The sequence below is a fragment of the Oryzias melastigma genome, linkage group LG23 (genome assembly GCF_002922805.2).
Source record: "Oryzias melastigma strain HK-1 linkage group LG23, ASM292280v2, whole genome shotgun sequence".
NCBI lineage: Eukaryota > Metazoa > Chordata > Actinopteri > Beloniformes > Adrianichthyidae > Oryzias > Oryzias melastigma.
The window spans coordinates 11,615,794-11,628,134 of NC_050534.1; the positions used below are offsets into that span (position 1 = coordinate 11,615,794).

Sequence of the window (12,341 nt, forward strand, 5' to 3'; positions counted from 1 at the left end):
ATACAAGCATCTGCCCTTACACCATCAAAAGGACTGATGCCGCTTATCTTAGGCTTTCTTTTTGGACGTGGTTTTGATCTGTGATCTGTCACAAAGTCACAAACAACAAGCGCCCCACTTTGAGAATCAAAGATTTGACCAGATGGCAGATTGCCATCGCCAGAGGCTTTTTGAATCCAGTCATTGTAGTTCAAAGTTGTGATCTATCGGTGCTCCACAGCCCCGTGTGAGTGTGTTAGGGTTTGCAATGCCTCATTCACAGAGTCAATCACGTTCAGTCATGAGAACATGACTCCCTGAGTGTGTGCGCCCTTGTACTGTATGTGTCAGAGGCAATGGAGCAACAGACGGGGTTGACACAACGAAGGGAAAGTAAAGGGAGACTGGGACAGAGACGTGGACGGACGGATGAACTCGGGGAGAAGAATAAGGGGGGGCTTGTTCTCGTCACAAAGGACGAGGCCGTAGGCAGGAGGAAATGCCAGTTACAAACACGACCGATCTCAATGGATGCCAATGAATCAGCGGGTTAAGAATCTCTACAGACCGCAGGCTATGAGCCTTCTCTGCAGTCCAGGATTTCACTTACAAGCTTTTATATTCTCATTATTTATTTCCAAAATACATGTGCTGAAACTCTATTACAAGTTGCTGTCCTGTGAATGTAAAGTTTGAATGACTCTGTTATCAAAACTTATAAGTTATTTGTCCCACAAGGAAACTTTTACAGCTAATGTCCTGAAGTTGTGTTGATATATTTACAACATGAATGTACAGAGCCAATTAAAAAACACAAAATGAGTTCATATCTTAACTAACATTTGCTTTATTTTTTCTTTTATTTTTTACAAAAGTGTAAATTGCTTTGGGCAGTTTAACTTTTTGAAAACACTGGTCTCTTTCTTATGAAAAACATTATTTAACACACTATGAATCCCCAACATCCTGTCAATAAATAACTGAACTGTTTAAAAGTGTCTCGTTTTTTTTATTTCTTATTTTTAACTACATTTAATAGAAAAAATACAATAACTTGCTTGAAAAAAATTAACTTTAAAAAAACGCCACACAATGGCAGTTAAAGTGAAATAATTGTAAAATTCCATTAACATTATCTGTATTTTTTACGTCAAAAAAAGTTTAGAAAACTATGCTTTTATTTTCTATATGAACATCCGCCGGAAGCGACCAGACTTTTGTTTTGGAAAGCCGCTCATCAGCGGTCGCCATTATTATTCCTGGCTTGACGTCCGAAATAAGACGGTTTAATTACTTTTCAACGTTGTTATTTGGGTTAAACTGTTGTATTTATTGTGTGTTTGTGTCCGCCGTTCCGTTTTCCACCCGCATTAGCCGCGCATATTAAGCAGAGCATGGACAGACGGTCCAGTAGAAAAGGTAAGTTGCTAAGCTAACATCGGAAAGCTAACAGTGGCTGCAGCCTACAACGGTAGTAAGAAAATAAAACGCAGTTCTGCCCATCTGCTGCAGAAAATGCACCCTTTCCTCCCAATTACTCTCCGAAATAAACTTAAATAAGTGTATATTATAATTCTTAATAGTCAATTTTGGTAATAATTATTAGATTGTTAATTAAAAACTAAATCATCCGGTTTTCTTGAGGGTGCCGCGGTTGTATTTGTGTAGCATATTCTCCCCTAAATATAGCCTCCACTATCAGTCCATTTGTCATGGCATTGGCTGAAGTTTTAAAGGCATCCCTCAAAGAAGATTGGCGCCCAATCCCTCCATCGTGGCACGCGCTAACGTGCGCTTTCGCAAACCTTCTGCAGCACATCTGCATCCTGCAATGGAAGCACGCGGACGACTCCACAGCGCCCCCTACCAGGACTCGAGTCTGTTGACAAAATCTTAGATCACGAAAAAAAAATATTTATTTTAATCTCGTTCTTAAAATTGACTTGTTTGTGGGTAATATCCATTTTAATATTTGTATTACTTCCACATTTAACTACAAATGATACAATATTTTAACTCATACAGCCCATTTATGTGCACATTAAAACACTGTTAGTGGACTATCTAATATAAATTAGATCCCAGAATGTAATTTTTCTGATTTAAATGTAGGTTTTTCCCTAAAATTATATATTTTCTGTTACTATATGTACATCTAAATGTTTTTTTTTTACATTGGAGACTGTACAAATAAATGATTAGAGTAATTTTAATCACTGCATGAGTGAAAGACAACAGGCTGTTTGAAAGTCAAGCATATTTTATAGACCCACTTCAATGAAAATAATATTTTTGTGTGTTTTTAGATTTTTTTCTCATAATAGAGGAACTATGCAAAAATATTTTATGATAAAAATTGTGTCAGATATCAGAAATTTGCCTTTAAAATGTGGGCGGGACAGTTAGTAAGCCTCAGTTGATATCCCATCATCTCTTTGGTTATGCTCTCCTGCTAGCTCACCCCAAGCTAACATCAGCGGTGCAACAAATTTGGCAAACAATATTTCAGCTGTCCAGACGTACAGTTTTGATCAGCTCAGATGAGAAAAATAAAGACGTTAATTGATCTATTTGTCTTAAAGTGGAGCAGGAAGACTTTGGCCCCGCCCATTTCAGTTGCTGCATCACAACTGAGAGCTTTTTCAAACCACGTTTCATTAATTTGCTCCTTATTCACCACAATTTCAATAAAGAAATACTCGGAAATGAAATTTTAATCTTAACTTTTAATTGCTATGAGATTTTCATTGTATTGGGTCTTTAAGTTTTTTAAAAGTGTGATCTGGTCATGAGATTTTTGCGTTCATGTAAGCTGTTTCACCAATGTGACAATTTATGCTCTCTTTTTAATGTTTTAAAAACAAAAAAAAAAAGCTTTTTTTTTCATTAAGTTTCTCATATGTATCTTCCAGGTGAATTAAAGCTCCAATCTAACAGTCTGGATGTAAAAAGACAGCAAACGTTAATATTTTCCAACTCCTTTCCAGGTCCTGGAAGCTCCCTTCCCCTGGCCTCCCTCCGTCTGATGGCTTCTCCTCTTCAACTTACATATTCCTACATATGGCAGGTCATACGGCAGAAAGATGTGAAGCATTATGGGAAAGTGGAAGAGTTTGTAACCATGGTGACTCAGACTGTTCCTGAGCTGCTGAGTTTCAAGCAGACCGCCCAGCTAATTCTGGGGTTAAGAGCCAGGGTGAGTCGTTTTCACAAAGTTTTTTTGTTTTGAAAAATTACCATTAGGTTGAATTAAAACACAATTACAGTTTAAATTACTTCATATTTATTGTTTAAACACTAGATGTCATTTTTTTAGCATTTGATCTATTAATTTTCTCGCACTCTAAGCATTTTGCAAAGTTTAGATGTTTCTGTGAACAATTTTGTGTTCCAGATTATTCTGGAGCTGCTTAACAGGGAAGGCCCTCCAGATCTGAAGGCCATTCAGACTCTCATCAACAAGCTGAAGGTCACCACATCTTCTGGGGTATGTACATGTACTGAATTTAAGATTGCTTATTTCAGGTTGCATTTATGATTTTTCTTTATTTGTGCTTTCTTTCGTTCTGATCCGTTAATCGTAGATCTTTTCCCATCTCTGTAAACTAAACGTTTCCTTTATTACAGAAGGATAATGAGGTGGAGAAATCACAAACAAACTTCATGGTTCTGGTGCAGAATCTGCTCAAAAATCCCAATGAGAAGAAGCGCTTCTTTAAGGTACACCCAGTTTTTATTCAAGCATTGTATATCATCACACAAACTTAATATAGAACTGTTTTGGAGTGAATTTTTTCATAAGAACTTTACATTTGTTTTGGTGGTTCCGACTTCACTCATCGTCGGCTCAAAGTTGAATGTTGTTACCAAGTTAGTCACAACGCTTTCTTATTCAAACCACCTTAAAAGATGGGTCAGAGAGTGGTTCCTGGGATCCACTCGGGTGTATTAAGACAGTTCTGGGTTATTGTGGGAAACTAACTGATTCTTTTTAAGCAAATTAAATGTGTCTGAAAACACACTAATAAAAGTTTTCCTGTATTTGTAGCTAACCTGTATTGTTATTGCATCGGTATTAATGGATTATAACAAAACTTTTTGGTTGACGTTAAAAAAGTTGTCTAATTTTTGAAAAATTGAAAAAGAAGTTATGAACACAAATTCTAGACTATTCTGCTCATATGAATTTCCACATGCATGAATTCATGAGTCACAATTGGGACCAAAAATGAGTAAATCAGACTTTATTGACAAGAACTAAATGGATCTTTAGTCCAAACAATAATGAAAGCTCCATCTCTGCACACAGGAAGTCTTCCCTCTTCATTACGGCACAAAGTTTGACACAGCACTGCAGGCTTTGATCGCTGGTCTGGTTTGCAAGTTGGAGCAACTTCTTCCTGTTCCCAATCTGTCCCAGGTACGTCCTGCAGCTCCACGTTCAGCCGATGTTTCCTCTGGAATGTTGATTCAAGGATCATTGAACTCTAGCAATTCTTCTAAAGTACTTTTCGAACTTCTTTCTTTGATGATTTTGCATGACTATCAGCACAGTTCTCACAAGAACTAATTACTCTCTAGTCTAAAAATCTGCAGTGAAAATCTTAAACGCTTTAAATATGTATGAATGAATGTGACAGATATTGATTCTGAGGCTCCGCCTTTCGCCTATCCGTGCAGATGCCAGGTTTTTTTGATATTTTTGTTGTGAGCCCGTGAAAACAGGTTGTTTTTCGTGAGAAATTAACATTATAATACACTTAAAAGATGATTTTGAGTGATGTAGACTCTTCAATATGATCTGAAAAACATTTCTCAAAATCAAAACGTGTTGGTTTGGGATTCACATTAGCAGAGACTAAAGTCTTCAATTGTGAATTAAAATAAACCCCGTTTGTGCTTCAGCTCGGTTCTCTGATCTCCACGGAGCCCAGCGTCTTGGATGCATGCGGGGCCCTCATCCCTGACCAAGCAGATGTGAAGACGCTTCTGCTGCACCAGCAGGCCAAAGGCCTCCTGGGCGTTAAAGGTTTGTTTGAAGGAGCTTTTGTTATGGAAATGTGACTCAAATCATCTCATTTAAAAGCATTCCCAGTGTTTTTTTTTTTAAATTATGGCTATGAAATTTTATGGAAGAATCAGAAAATATACATTTATTTCGATGACAGTTTCTGCAGAGCAGCAGGAGTTCACTAGAAATTCACCTTTGAGTTGTAGGCGCAAAGTAAGCCCGTCCCCCCTTCCCATCATATCTGTTTGTGTTCTCCCGCTAGCTTACAGTCCCTCACAACCTCAACCTAACATTATCAGAGCTTTCCTGACAAACACTTTTAGTCAGGTTGGATGAGTTAAACTAAAACGTACGTGGATCTATTTATCTGCAAGTGGATGCATCAGAAGGGGGCGGAGCATGGGGCTTGCGGCCCGCCCAGTTTATTCTCTAGTTCTTTTTCAACTTCTCTGTCTGATTCACAACATTTTGAATGAAGAAAAACAAATTTTCTTTTTTTTTCTTTAATTTTCCTCCATCATGAGAAGAAGCCACGCCCCCTCAGAGGAGATTTTAGAAACAGAGGCTTCAGATCAACATGATAAATGGCTTTTTAAGACATTTAGGTTATGAGATTTTGGTTAAAAACTTCATAATTAAAACACTACTGTAAACGTTTTTTTAAAATAAAATAAAAAAATGTGTCATAGGGGCTTTAAATTGTTGCGTGCTGAAGAATATGAGGAATCTCTTATCTGTGTGCAGCGACCGTCTCAACCTCGGTGGGCGACTGTGTACTTTCTTCCCTCGCCTTCCTTCCTAAACCAGTGGAACCGCCACCAACACCCCCACCCCCGCCCCCACCAAAGCAGCCAGAGGCCGCCCAAGATGAGAGGAGCAATGTTTCCCTGAGCGACCACGACGACGTGGGTTGTGTCTCCGATAACTCTGACAGTCAGGAAGTTTTCCCCGAGTCGCCTCTGCAGAGAGAGCCGGCTAACGACAAGCAGACGAAGGAAGACGATCCCGCCGCTACTGCCCCGCAGGAGTCTCCCCCTCAAAGCAGCGGGAACGACGGAGCACCACCCCCTCCGGATAAACCGGAGCCGCAGCGGCTGCCGCTGAAATCCATCCCATTCAGGGTGGTTCAGGTGCCCGTCAAACCTGGAGCGAAAGAGGGATCGAAGCCCCAGACTCAGAGGGTGACGCTCCATCAGTGGGTGTCGCAGATCGCCTCCAACACCATGTCACTTCCTGCTTTACCCCCCCTGCCCCCCGGCAGGCTGAGCGACTGCGACGACATGCGGCCCAGCATACGGCGGAAAAAGCAATTCCGCCATCTGAGCGACCGCTACAGCTGCAGCGTGTGCGACAAGAGCTTCCCCTACCAGTCCAAGCTGCTGGACCACGAGCGCATTCACACCGGCGAGAAGCCCTACCTGTGCACGGCGTGCAACAAAAGCTTCCGAACGCAGGGCTTCCTGAACAACCACCTGAAGACCCACAGCACGGAGCGGCCCTTCGCCTGCGGCCAGTGCGGCAAGTGTTTCACCAAACTGCAGAGCCTGACCAAACACATTCTGGCGCACAGCGGGCAGAAGCCCTTCTACTGCAACATCTGCAACAAGGGCTTCACGCAGTCCACCTACTTCAAGAGGCACATGGAGTGCCACACCAGCCAGATGACGTTCCCCTGCAAGCACTGCAACAAAGTCTTCCCCACCGCCTTCAAGCTGTCCAACCACGAGCGCTGGCACACCAGAGACCGCCCCCACATGTGCGAGCGCTGTGGGAAGCGCTTCCTCGTCCCCAGCCTGCTGAAGAGACACATGGGCTACCACATAGGCGATCGCCAGTACCTCTGCTCCCAGTGCGGCAAAACCTTCGTGTACCTGTCCGACCTGAAGAGGCACCAGCAAGACCACATCCCCAAAGCCAAGATCCCCTGTCCGGTTTGCCAGAAGAAGTTCTCCAGCAAGTACTGCCTGAGGGTTCACCTGAGGATCCACACCAGGGAGCGGCCCTACCGCTGCACCATCTGCGACAAGACCTTCACTCAAGTCGGGAACCTGAAAGTCCACATCAGGCTGCACACCAACGAGCGACCCTTCAGCTGCGACGTCTGCGGCAAGACCTACAAGCTGGCGTCTCACCTGAACGTCCACAAACGGACTCACACCTGCAAGAAGCCCTGGACCTGCGAGACGTGCGGGAAAGGCTTCTCCGTCCCCGGCCTCCTGAAGAAGCACGAGCAGATGCACATCGACGAGGCCAACCCGGACTTCGCCGGGAAGCGGCGGCACCGGGGCAAACACAAGAAGCACGGCCTCAAGAGGAAGTACGACGAGGAGGAGGAGGGCAGCGATGACTATTGAACTAAAACAAATACTCATAAATGCAGAAGATCATGTGAATATTAAAGTGTTTGGATGATTCACAGCCTCTTGTTCAGTGTGATCAGGATTGACCAAAGTATTGTTTTTTTAGTTACAAAAAATCATACATTTTAATGTCAAACAAACGAGGAATTTTCTTTTACTTTAAAGTAGGGGAAAAAATAAAAATGAAAAGTCAGTCACTGATTCTGCAAATTAAAAATATGGAGATCCCTAACGTTTATCCAAGAAACAGGAAGTGAATTTTTCCTTATTTGCTGTTATTTTTTTCCACATCATACACTTAAATTATTTAAAAAAAAAACCAAAAATGTTAAATATTCTGTCTCCCAGTTGAAGACATTAAACTTTACAGATCATCTTTTTAACTTGTTCAATCAGTGACTAAAACTTCACTGTATGTGTTAAACTGTGATGTTGGGTTACATAAAGCCACCCCTGAACTTTACCTATATTTGACTGTTTAGTTATTTTTACTAGTTCAAAAACATCATGTTTATGTAAAAAGACACTTTTTATATGGTAAAATGTATTTCAAAGCATGTGACTGTAGGGAACTCTTCTGATGTGTGATAAAATACTGTAGCACCTAGACACATTTTCCTTTTTTTTTTTTACTTTTTTTGTAATTTTCAACTGTTTTTGCTATTTACTGTATATATTTCACTTTTTTTTGTTTTAGCTTCACTTTATCTTCATGTTGAAGTGAATTATAACAAACTGGCGATATTATAGTCCAGAAATATGAAGTAAAGCCTCACTATGTATGTATGGATGTAACCATTCATTTACTCTTCAAAGTGTTTGAAGCTTTTACAGAAAAATAAAAAAGTTTTAGCAAAAAAATTTTGAAGTGATGTTTTATTATTTATGTAAAAAGGACTTTAATTCTATAATGAATTTCAGACCAAATTTGATTAAATTTGAACATAAGTAAAGAGTAAATTGTGATTATTGCATTTTTTTATTTTAGTTTATTAAATTATTGATTTATTTGTAAGTTTTTATTATATTTTGCTGCATCTGATTTAAAATCTTTTTTTTTGAGACAGTTTTTTTAGATTTTTACTAAAGACTACATTTCCCAGAAACCCCCATTTTACTAAAAATCATGCTCAAAAGAATCGTTAGTGGCAGCACTACTAAGTACTCAGATTGTGTTGTACTTGTCATAGAGTACCATTTGTTTTTAAAATTGTAAATATTTAAAGAAATTTTCTTTTTTTTTTTTTTATATATTTTAAATAACGCCCTTATTATCAGCCAAATTTCTGTAGTCTTTTTTTAAACTCTACATTAATGTGTTTCTCTCCAGTGTTTTAGCAGAGAATAATACATCCATTAGGTGATGTAAAACTTCCAGTGATTGATCAAATTCAGGAAATACTGAAGGTACTTTGCAGGATGCTTTTCTTTCTGCGCGTCAGACAGCCGCAGTTTCCATAAATATGTGATTTCCTGCTTTTATCACAAACCCTGAAAGGATTCGATTCTGACTCGATTTGATGATTTATTTAATGTCCGGATGTACTGATTGGTTACTTCTATTACAAGAAAAACTAAAGGATATTTTTTATTCTTCTTGATGAAGTTACTGCTAATTAATGACGTGGAGTCAAAATTGCAAAAAGTAGTATAAGTATACTTGATTATAAGTACACCAAAAACAGCTAAATGTTTCTCCAAGTCAATCAAACTATCCAGCAGTCTGAAGACACCAGGACACGTCCATCAACAAGTCCATGGTTCGTGACACACTGGACTCCATCCTCTGTAAACTCGCTGTAGATCACACAGCGGTGACCCTCACCCAGCTCACCCTCTGACACGCAAAGACAAAAACAAAAGGCCTCTCGTCTGACCTTTGGTTTGACCTCACCGGGGAAAACCCCCAGCAGCCTCTGACTCACAGTCGGCTCATAGAAGCGGCTGTGGACTCTCTAATGACTATCCGGGTTTGTTCTGACCCGTACAGTCATGCAAAGCCGCAGGACTGTGGGGGAATAGAAGTATGAGCCGATAAATCAAAAAAACAGATCACGTGAAAATGAGCCATAAAGTATCTTTGGATGAATAATAATCAGTTGCACGTGTGTGGTGAATAAACCAGCTCAGGAGGATTTCTAAAATATGCAAAACAAAGGAAATCGTTTATGTTGTGTGGGAGTGATGAAATGTCTTGTCATCAAAAATGTTTTTTTGAAACAAATGCATTTTTTTTACTCAAAAGAATATCTTTTCGAACAGTCATCTGCTCCCTCTAGTGGTCAGGAACTGTTACTGCATCTCCAGGAACTTTCTGGTGGAGATTTTTTGTGAACTTCTGAAATATTTTTTACTCAAGACTTTTTTTCCTAATGCAGAAATATATATATATATATATATATATATATATATATATATATATATATATATATATAAAACGATGATGATTAGAAGCACCATAAAAGAATATATATGTGAGGAAAAAGTTTGTAAAATTATGAGAAAAAGTTTGCACAATTATTTTATGAAAATAGTCTGAAAAAATATGAAGCAAAAAAGGTCTAAAAATAATAGGAATAACCAATATTTTATGAGAATGTAAAATTATCAGAAAGAAATTAAAGATTTTACAGGAATGTAGCCATAATATTCTGAGAAAATAAAATAAAGTGGAAAAATTATGATAAAAATTCAAAATTATGAGAAGAAAGTCTGCATTTCATGACAAAAAAGTCATTTTATGAGAAAAGTCATAAAATTATGATAAAAAAGTCATTTTAAAGTGAACATTTTACAGCTGTTATAAGCAAAAAAAGCAAACATTTTACAAAAATAAAGTAGGATGAGAAAAGCCATAAAAAAGGAAAAACATTTTTAAAAAAGAGTCGTAAAATTATGAGAAATTATTAAGAAAATCCTAGTTGTATTTTTACAAGAAAAGGTGATGCTTATTCCAAAATAAAATTGTAATTTAATCAAAATAGTTTAAAAAAAAGGTAAAGCAGATTCAGTGAAATTGATTGATTTTAAAAGCTCTATTGGTAAAAAAACACAACTTTTTTATTAAAAGAAAGACTGCTTTTTCTTATAATTTGACAACTTTATTCTCATAAAATGTTGAATTGTTCCTTTATTATTTGACTTCTTCATTCTCATATATTTATTCATTTTCTTTTCTGGTGACCCTAACCCTCCATCGCACCTTTTTGATCAAATAAAACACAAAATCTGCTTCAAAAATGTTATTTATGTCCATTTGTTTGCATTGTTTAGGATTTGTGCAAAAGCAAACAGCTTTGTTCTCTACAGACAGCTTTTATTGAGTCATATAATATCTGAACAAGAACATCTACAAAATCTTGAATTAGAAAATTAGAAATCCCACGTGAGGAGTTCATTTTTTAGGTCTAGAAACAATCTGATCTCCAGGAGAGCGAAGGCAGACGATCGCTGGAAAGATCATCTGGAGGCTTTTCCGTTTTCATGAGTATCCATCCTGTCCACACACACAAAAAGATGTTTTTTTAAATATTCAAGTAACTAAATTAAATCTGAATTTGATGAGAAGCTTGGATTAGGAGACAAAAACAGACCCGTTTTCCTCTTTGAGGTGCTGGTACAGCTCAAACTTGTTGTTCACGGAGCTGACTCTCCCCATGAACTCCTGGTGCTTCCTGGAGTTGGCTGCAGTGATGCGATTGGTCCACAGGGACAGGAGCGACACCGGACCTGTCGGGACAGCTCACACTTTAGAACCGAATGCTGCGGGTTCGTTCAAAATCCTCTGAAAGATATTTCAAGTGCTCGAACCTTTTGCTCTTTCTGGAGGCTGGACCTCATCTACCAGGAGGCGGGGCTTCTTGTTGAGCGGCTCAGGAGAGTCTGGAGAGTCCTTGATCACCTCTGCGTCCTGCTCCCCCTTCTCCAATAAACCCTTTAGTCTGGAGGTGAGGAAGAGAAACCCAAAATGAACCGGTTTTGTATCAGGGAACCTAAGACTGATCAATCAGCCTCACTGACCTCTCAGAGTCCTGCCAGCTTTTATCTTCCGGTTCTTTGCTGCCGTTTTTCTCGGCCCGGTCCTCCCTGTCCTCCCTCTTCCTCCCTCTCTTCTTCCTCTCCTCCTCCTCGGGGGGTTTGCTTCTGCAGGCGACGATGCAGTCCAGGACCCGCTGGTGTCGGTCGGTGGCCCCGGCGTGAGTTTTCACCAGCGTTTCCAGCTCGTTCCACATGATGCGGTACTGTTCGTCCCTGAGGGGGGAGAACACCAACCTGCTGACACGGCTCCAGCTCTGAAGGAAAACACCTCAAATCTGATCACCTCTTGGGGCCTTTGCCCCGGGATCCCACTGTAGAAATGGGGAGGGGGTCATTCTTCCTCTCCATGTCCACCAGGTTGTAGACGGTTTTCTGGCAGGTGAGGACGTCCTCTTCCGTGAGAGTCTCCTTCACGATCAGATTAGCCAGAGGAACCACCTACGGAGACAAAACGTCCACATACTGATCTCCTGAAAACATTCTAGAGGAAGGAAGTGCAGAGAGAGCATCTGTCCTCACAGCCTGCATGTTGAAGATGGTGGTCTGGGAGATGATCATGGGCCAGTATCTGGTGTAGCGCTCCAGCTGAGCTTTGGCGCGCTCCACGGGGAGCTTCCGCAAGGGATCATGGGAAGATTCTGCAACGGGAGTCAGGCGGTTCTCCCTCATAAATTCACCAAAATCCTGGAAAGAAGAATAACTAGTGAGTGGACATCTTTAGAAATTTAAGACACTTTTTCATATTCAATAAAAGTAAAATGTGAAACACACACAAGTGTTTTTTTACACTTTTAAAAACTATCTCACCCTTTAAAAATTGACTTTTAAAAAAGGAAAACTTTTGTTTAAAAAAAATAAGGAAAAGAAACCATCCATCACCTTCACATATCTGAAATATTTCAAAATAAAAGCATAGCTTTCTACGCTTTCAGAGATCATTTCCACCTTAAAAA

The 12,341-nt window shown here is 39.7% G+C and overlaps 2 protein-coding genes across 3 annotated transcripts in view; one reads left to right on the plus strand and one right to left on the minus strand.

Moving 5' to 3' along the window:
• Nucleotides 1-20: 20 nt before the first annotated feature.
• On the plus strand, nucleotides 21-8,026 carry si:dkey-14d8.1 (zinc finger protein 37). 2 transcript variants are annotated; one of them, XM_024292461.2, is made up of 7 exons: nucleotides 21-1,398; nucleotides 2,967-3,175; nucleotides 3,374-3,466; nucleotides 3,607-3,699; nucleotides 4,289-4,399; nucleotides 4,885-5,008; nucleotides 5,735-8,026. In XM_024292461.2, exons 1-7 carry the CDS (start codon nucleotides 1,374-1,376, stop codon nucleotides 7,342-7,344), a joined length of 2,265 nt encoding a protein of 754 aa, XP_024148229.1. In that variant the 5' UTR covers nucleotides 21-1,373; the 3' UTR covers nucleotides 7,345-8,026. The 2 variants fall into 2 exon arrangements, with proteins under 2 accessions (XP_024148229.1, XP_036066131.1); XM_036210238.1 differs by having other exon boundaries at nucleotides 3,610-3,699.
• A 2,556-nt stretch (nucleotides 8,027-10,582) lies between these two features.
• ints13 (integrator complex subunit 13) overlaps nucleotides 10,583-12,341 on the minus strand; it is a 7,365-nt gene continuing 5,606 nt past the window's right edge. The window contains exons 12-17 of the mRNA XM_024289360.1: nucleotides 11,908-12,072; nucleotides 11,672-11,826; nucleotides 11,371-11,601; nucleotides 11,161-11,291; nucleotides 10,944-11,079; nucleotides 10,583-10,846 (exon numbers count right to left, since the gene is read on the minus strand). Of these exons, the coding sequence (XP_024145128.1) occupies nucleotides 10,810-10,846; nucleotides 10,944-11,079; nucleotides 11,161-11,291; nucleotides 11,371-11,601; nucleotides 11,672-11,826; nucleotides 11,908-12,072 (855 nt within the window). The 3' untranslated portion in view covers nucleotides 10,583-10,809. The remainder of the gene's footprint in view (nucleotides 10,847-10,943; nucleotides 11,080-11,160; nucleotides 11,292-11,370; nucleotides 11,602-11,671; nucleotides 11,827-11,907; nucleotides 12,073-12,341) is intronic.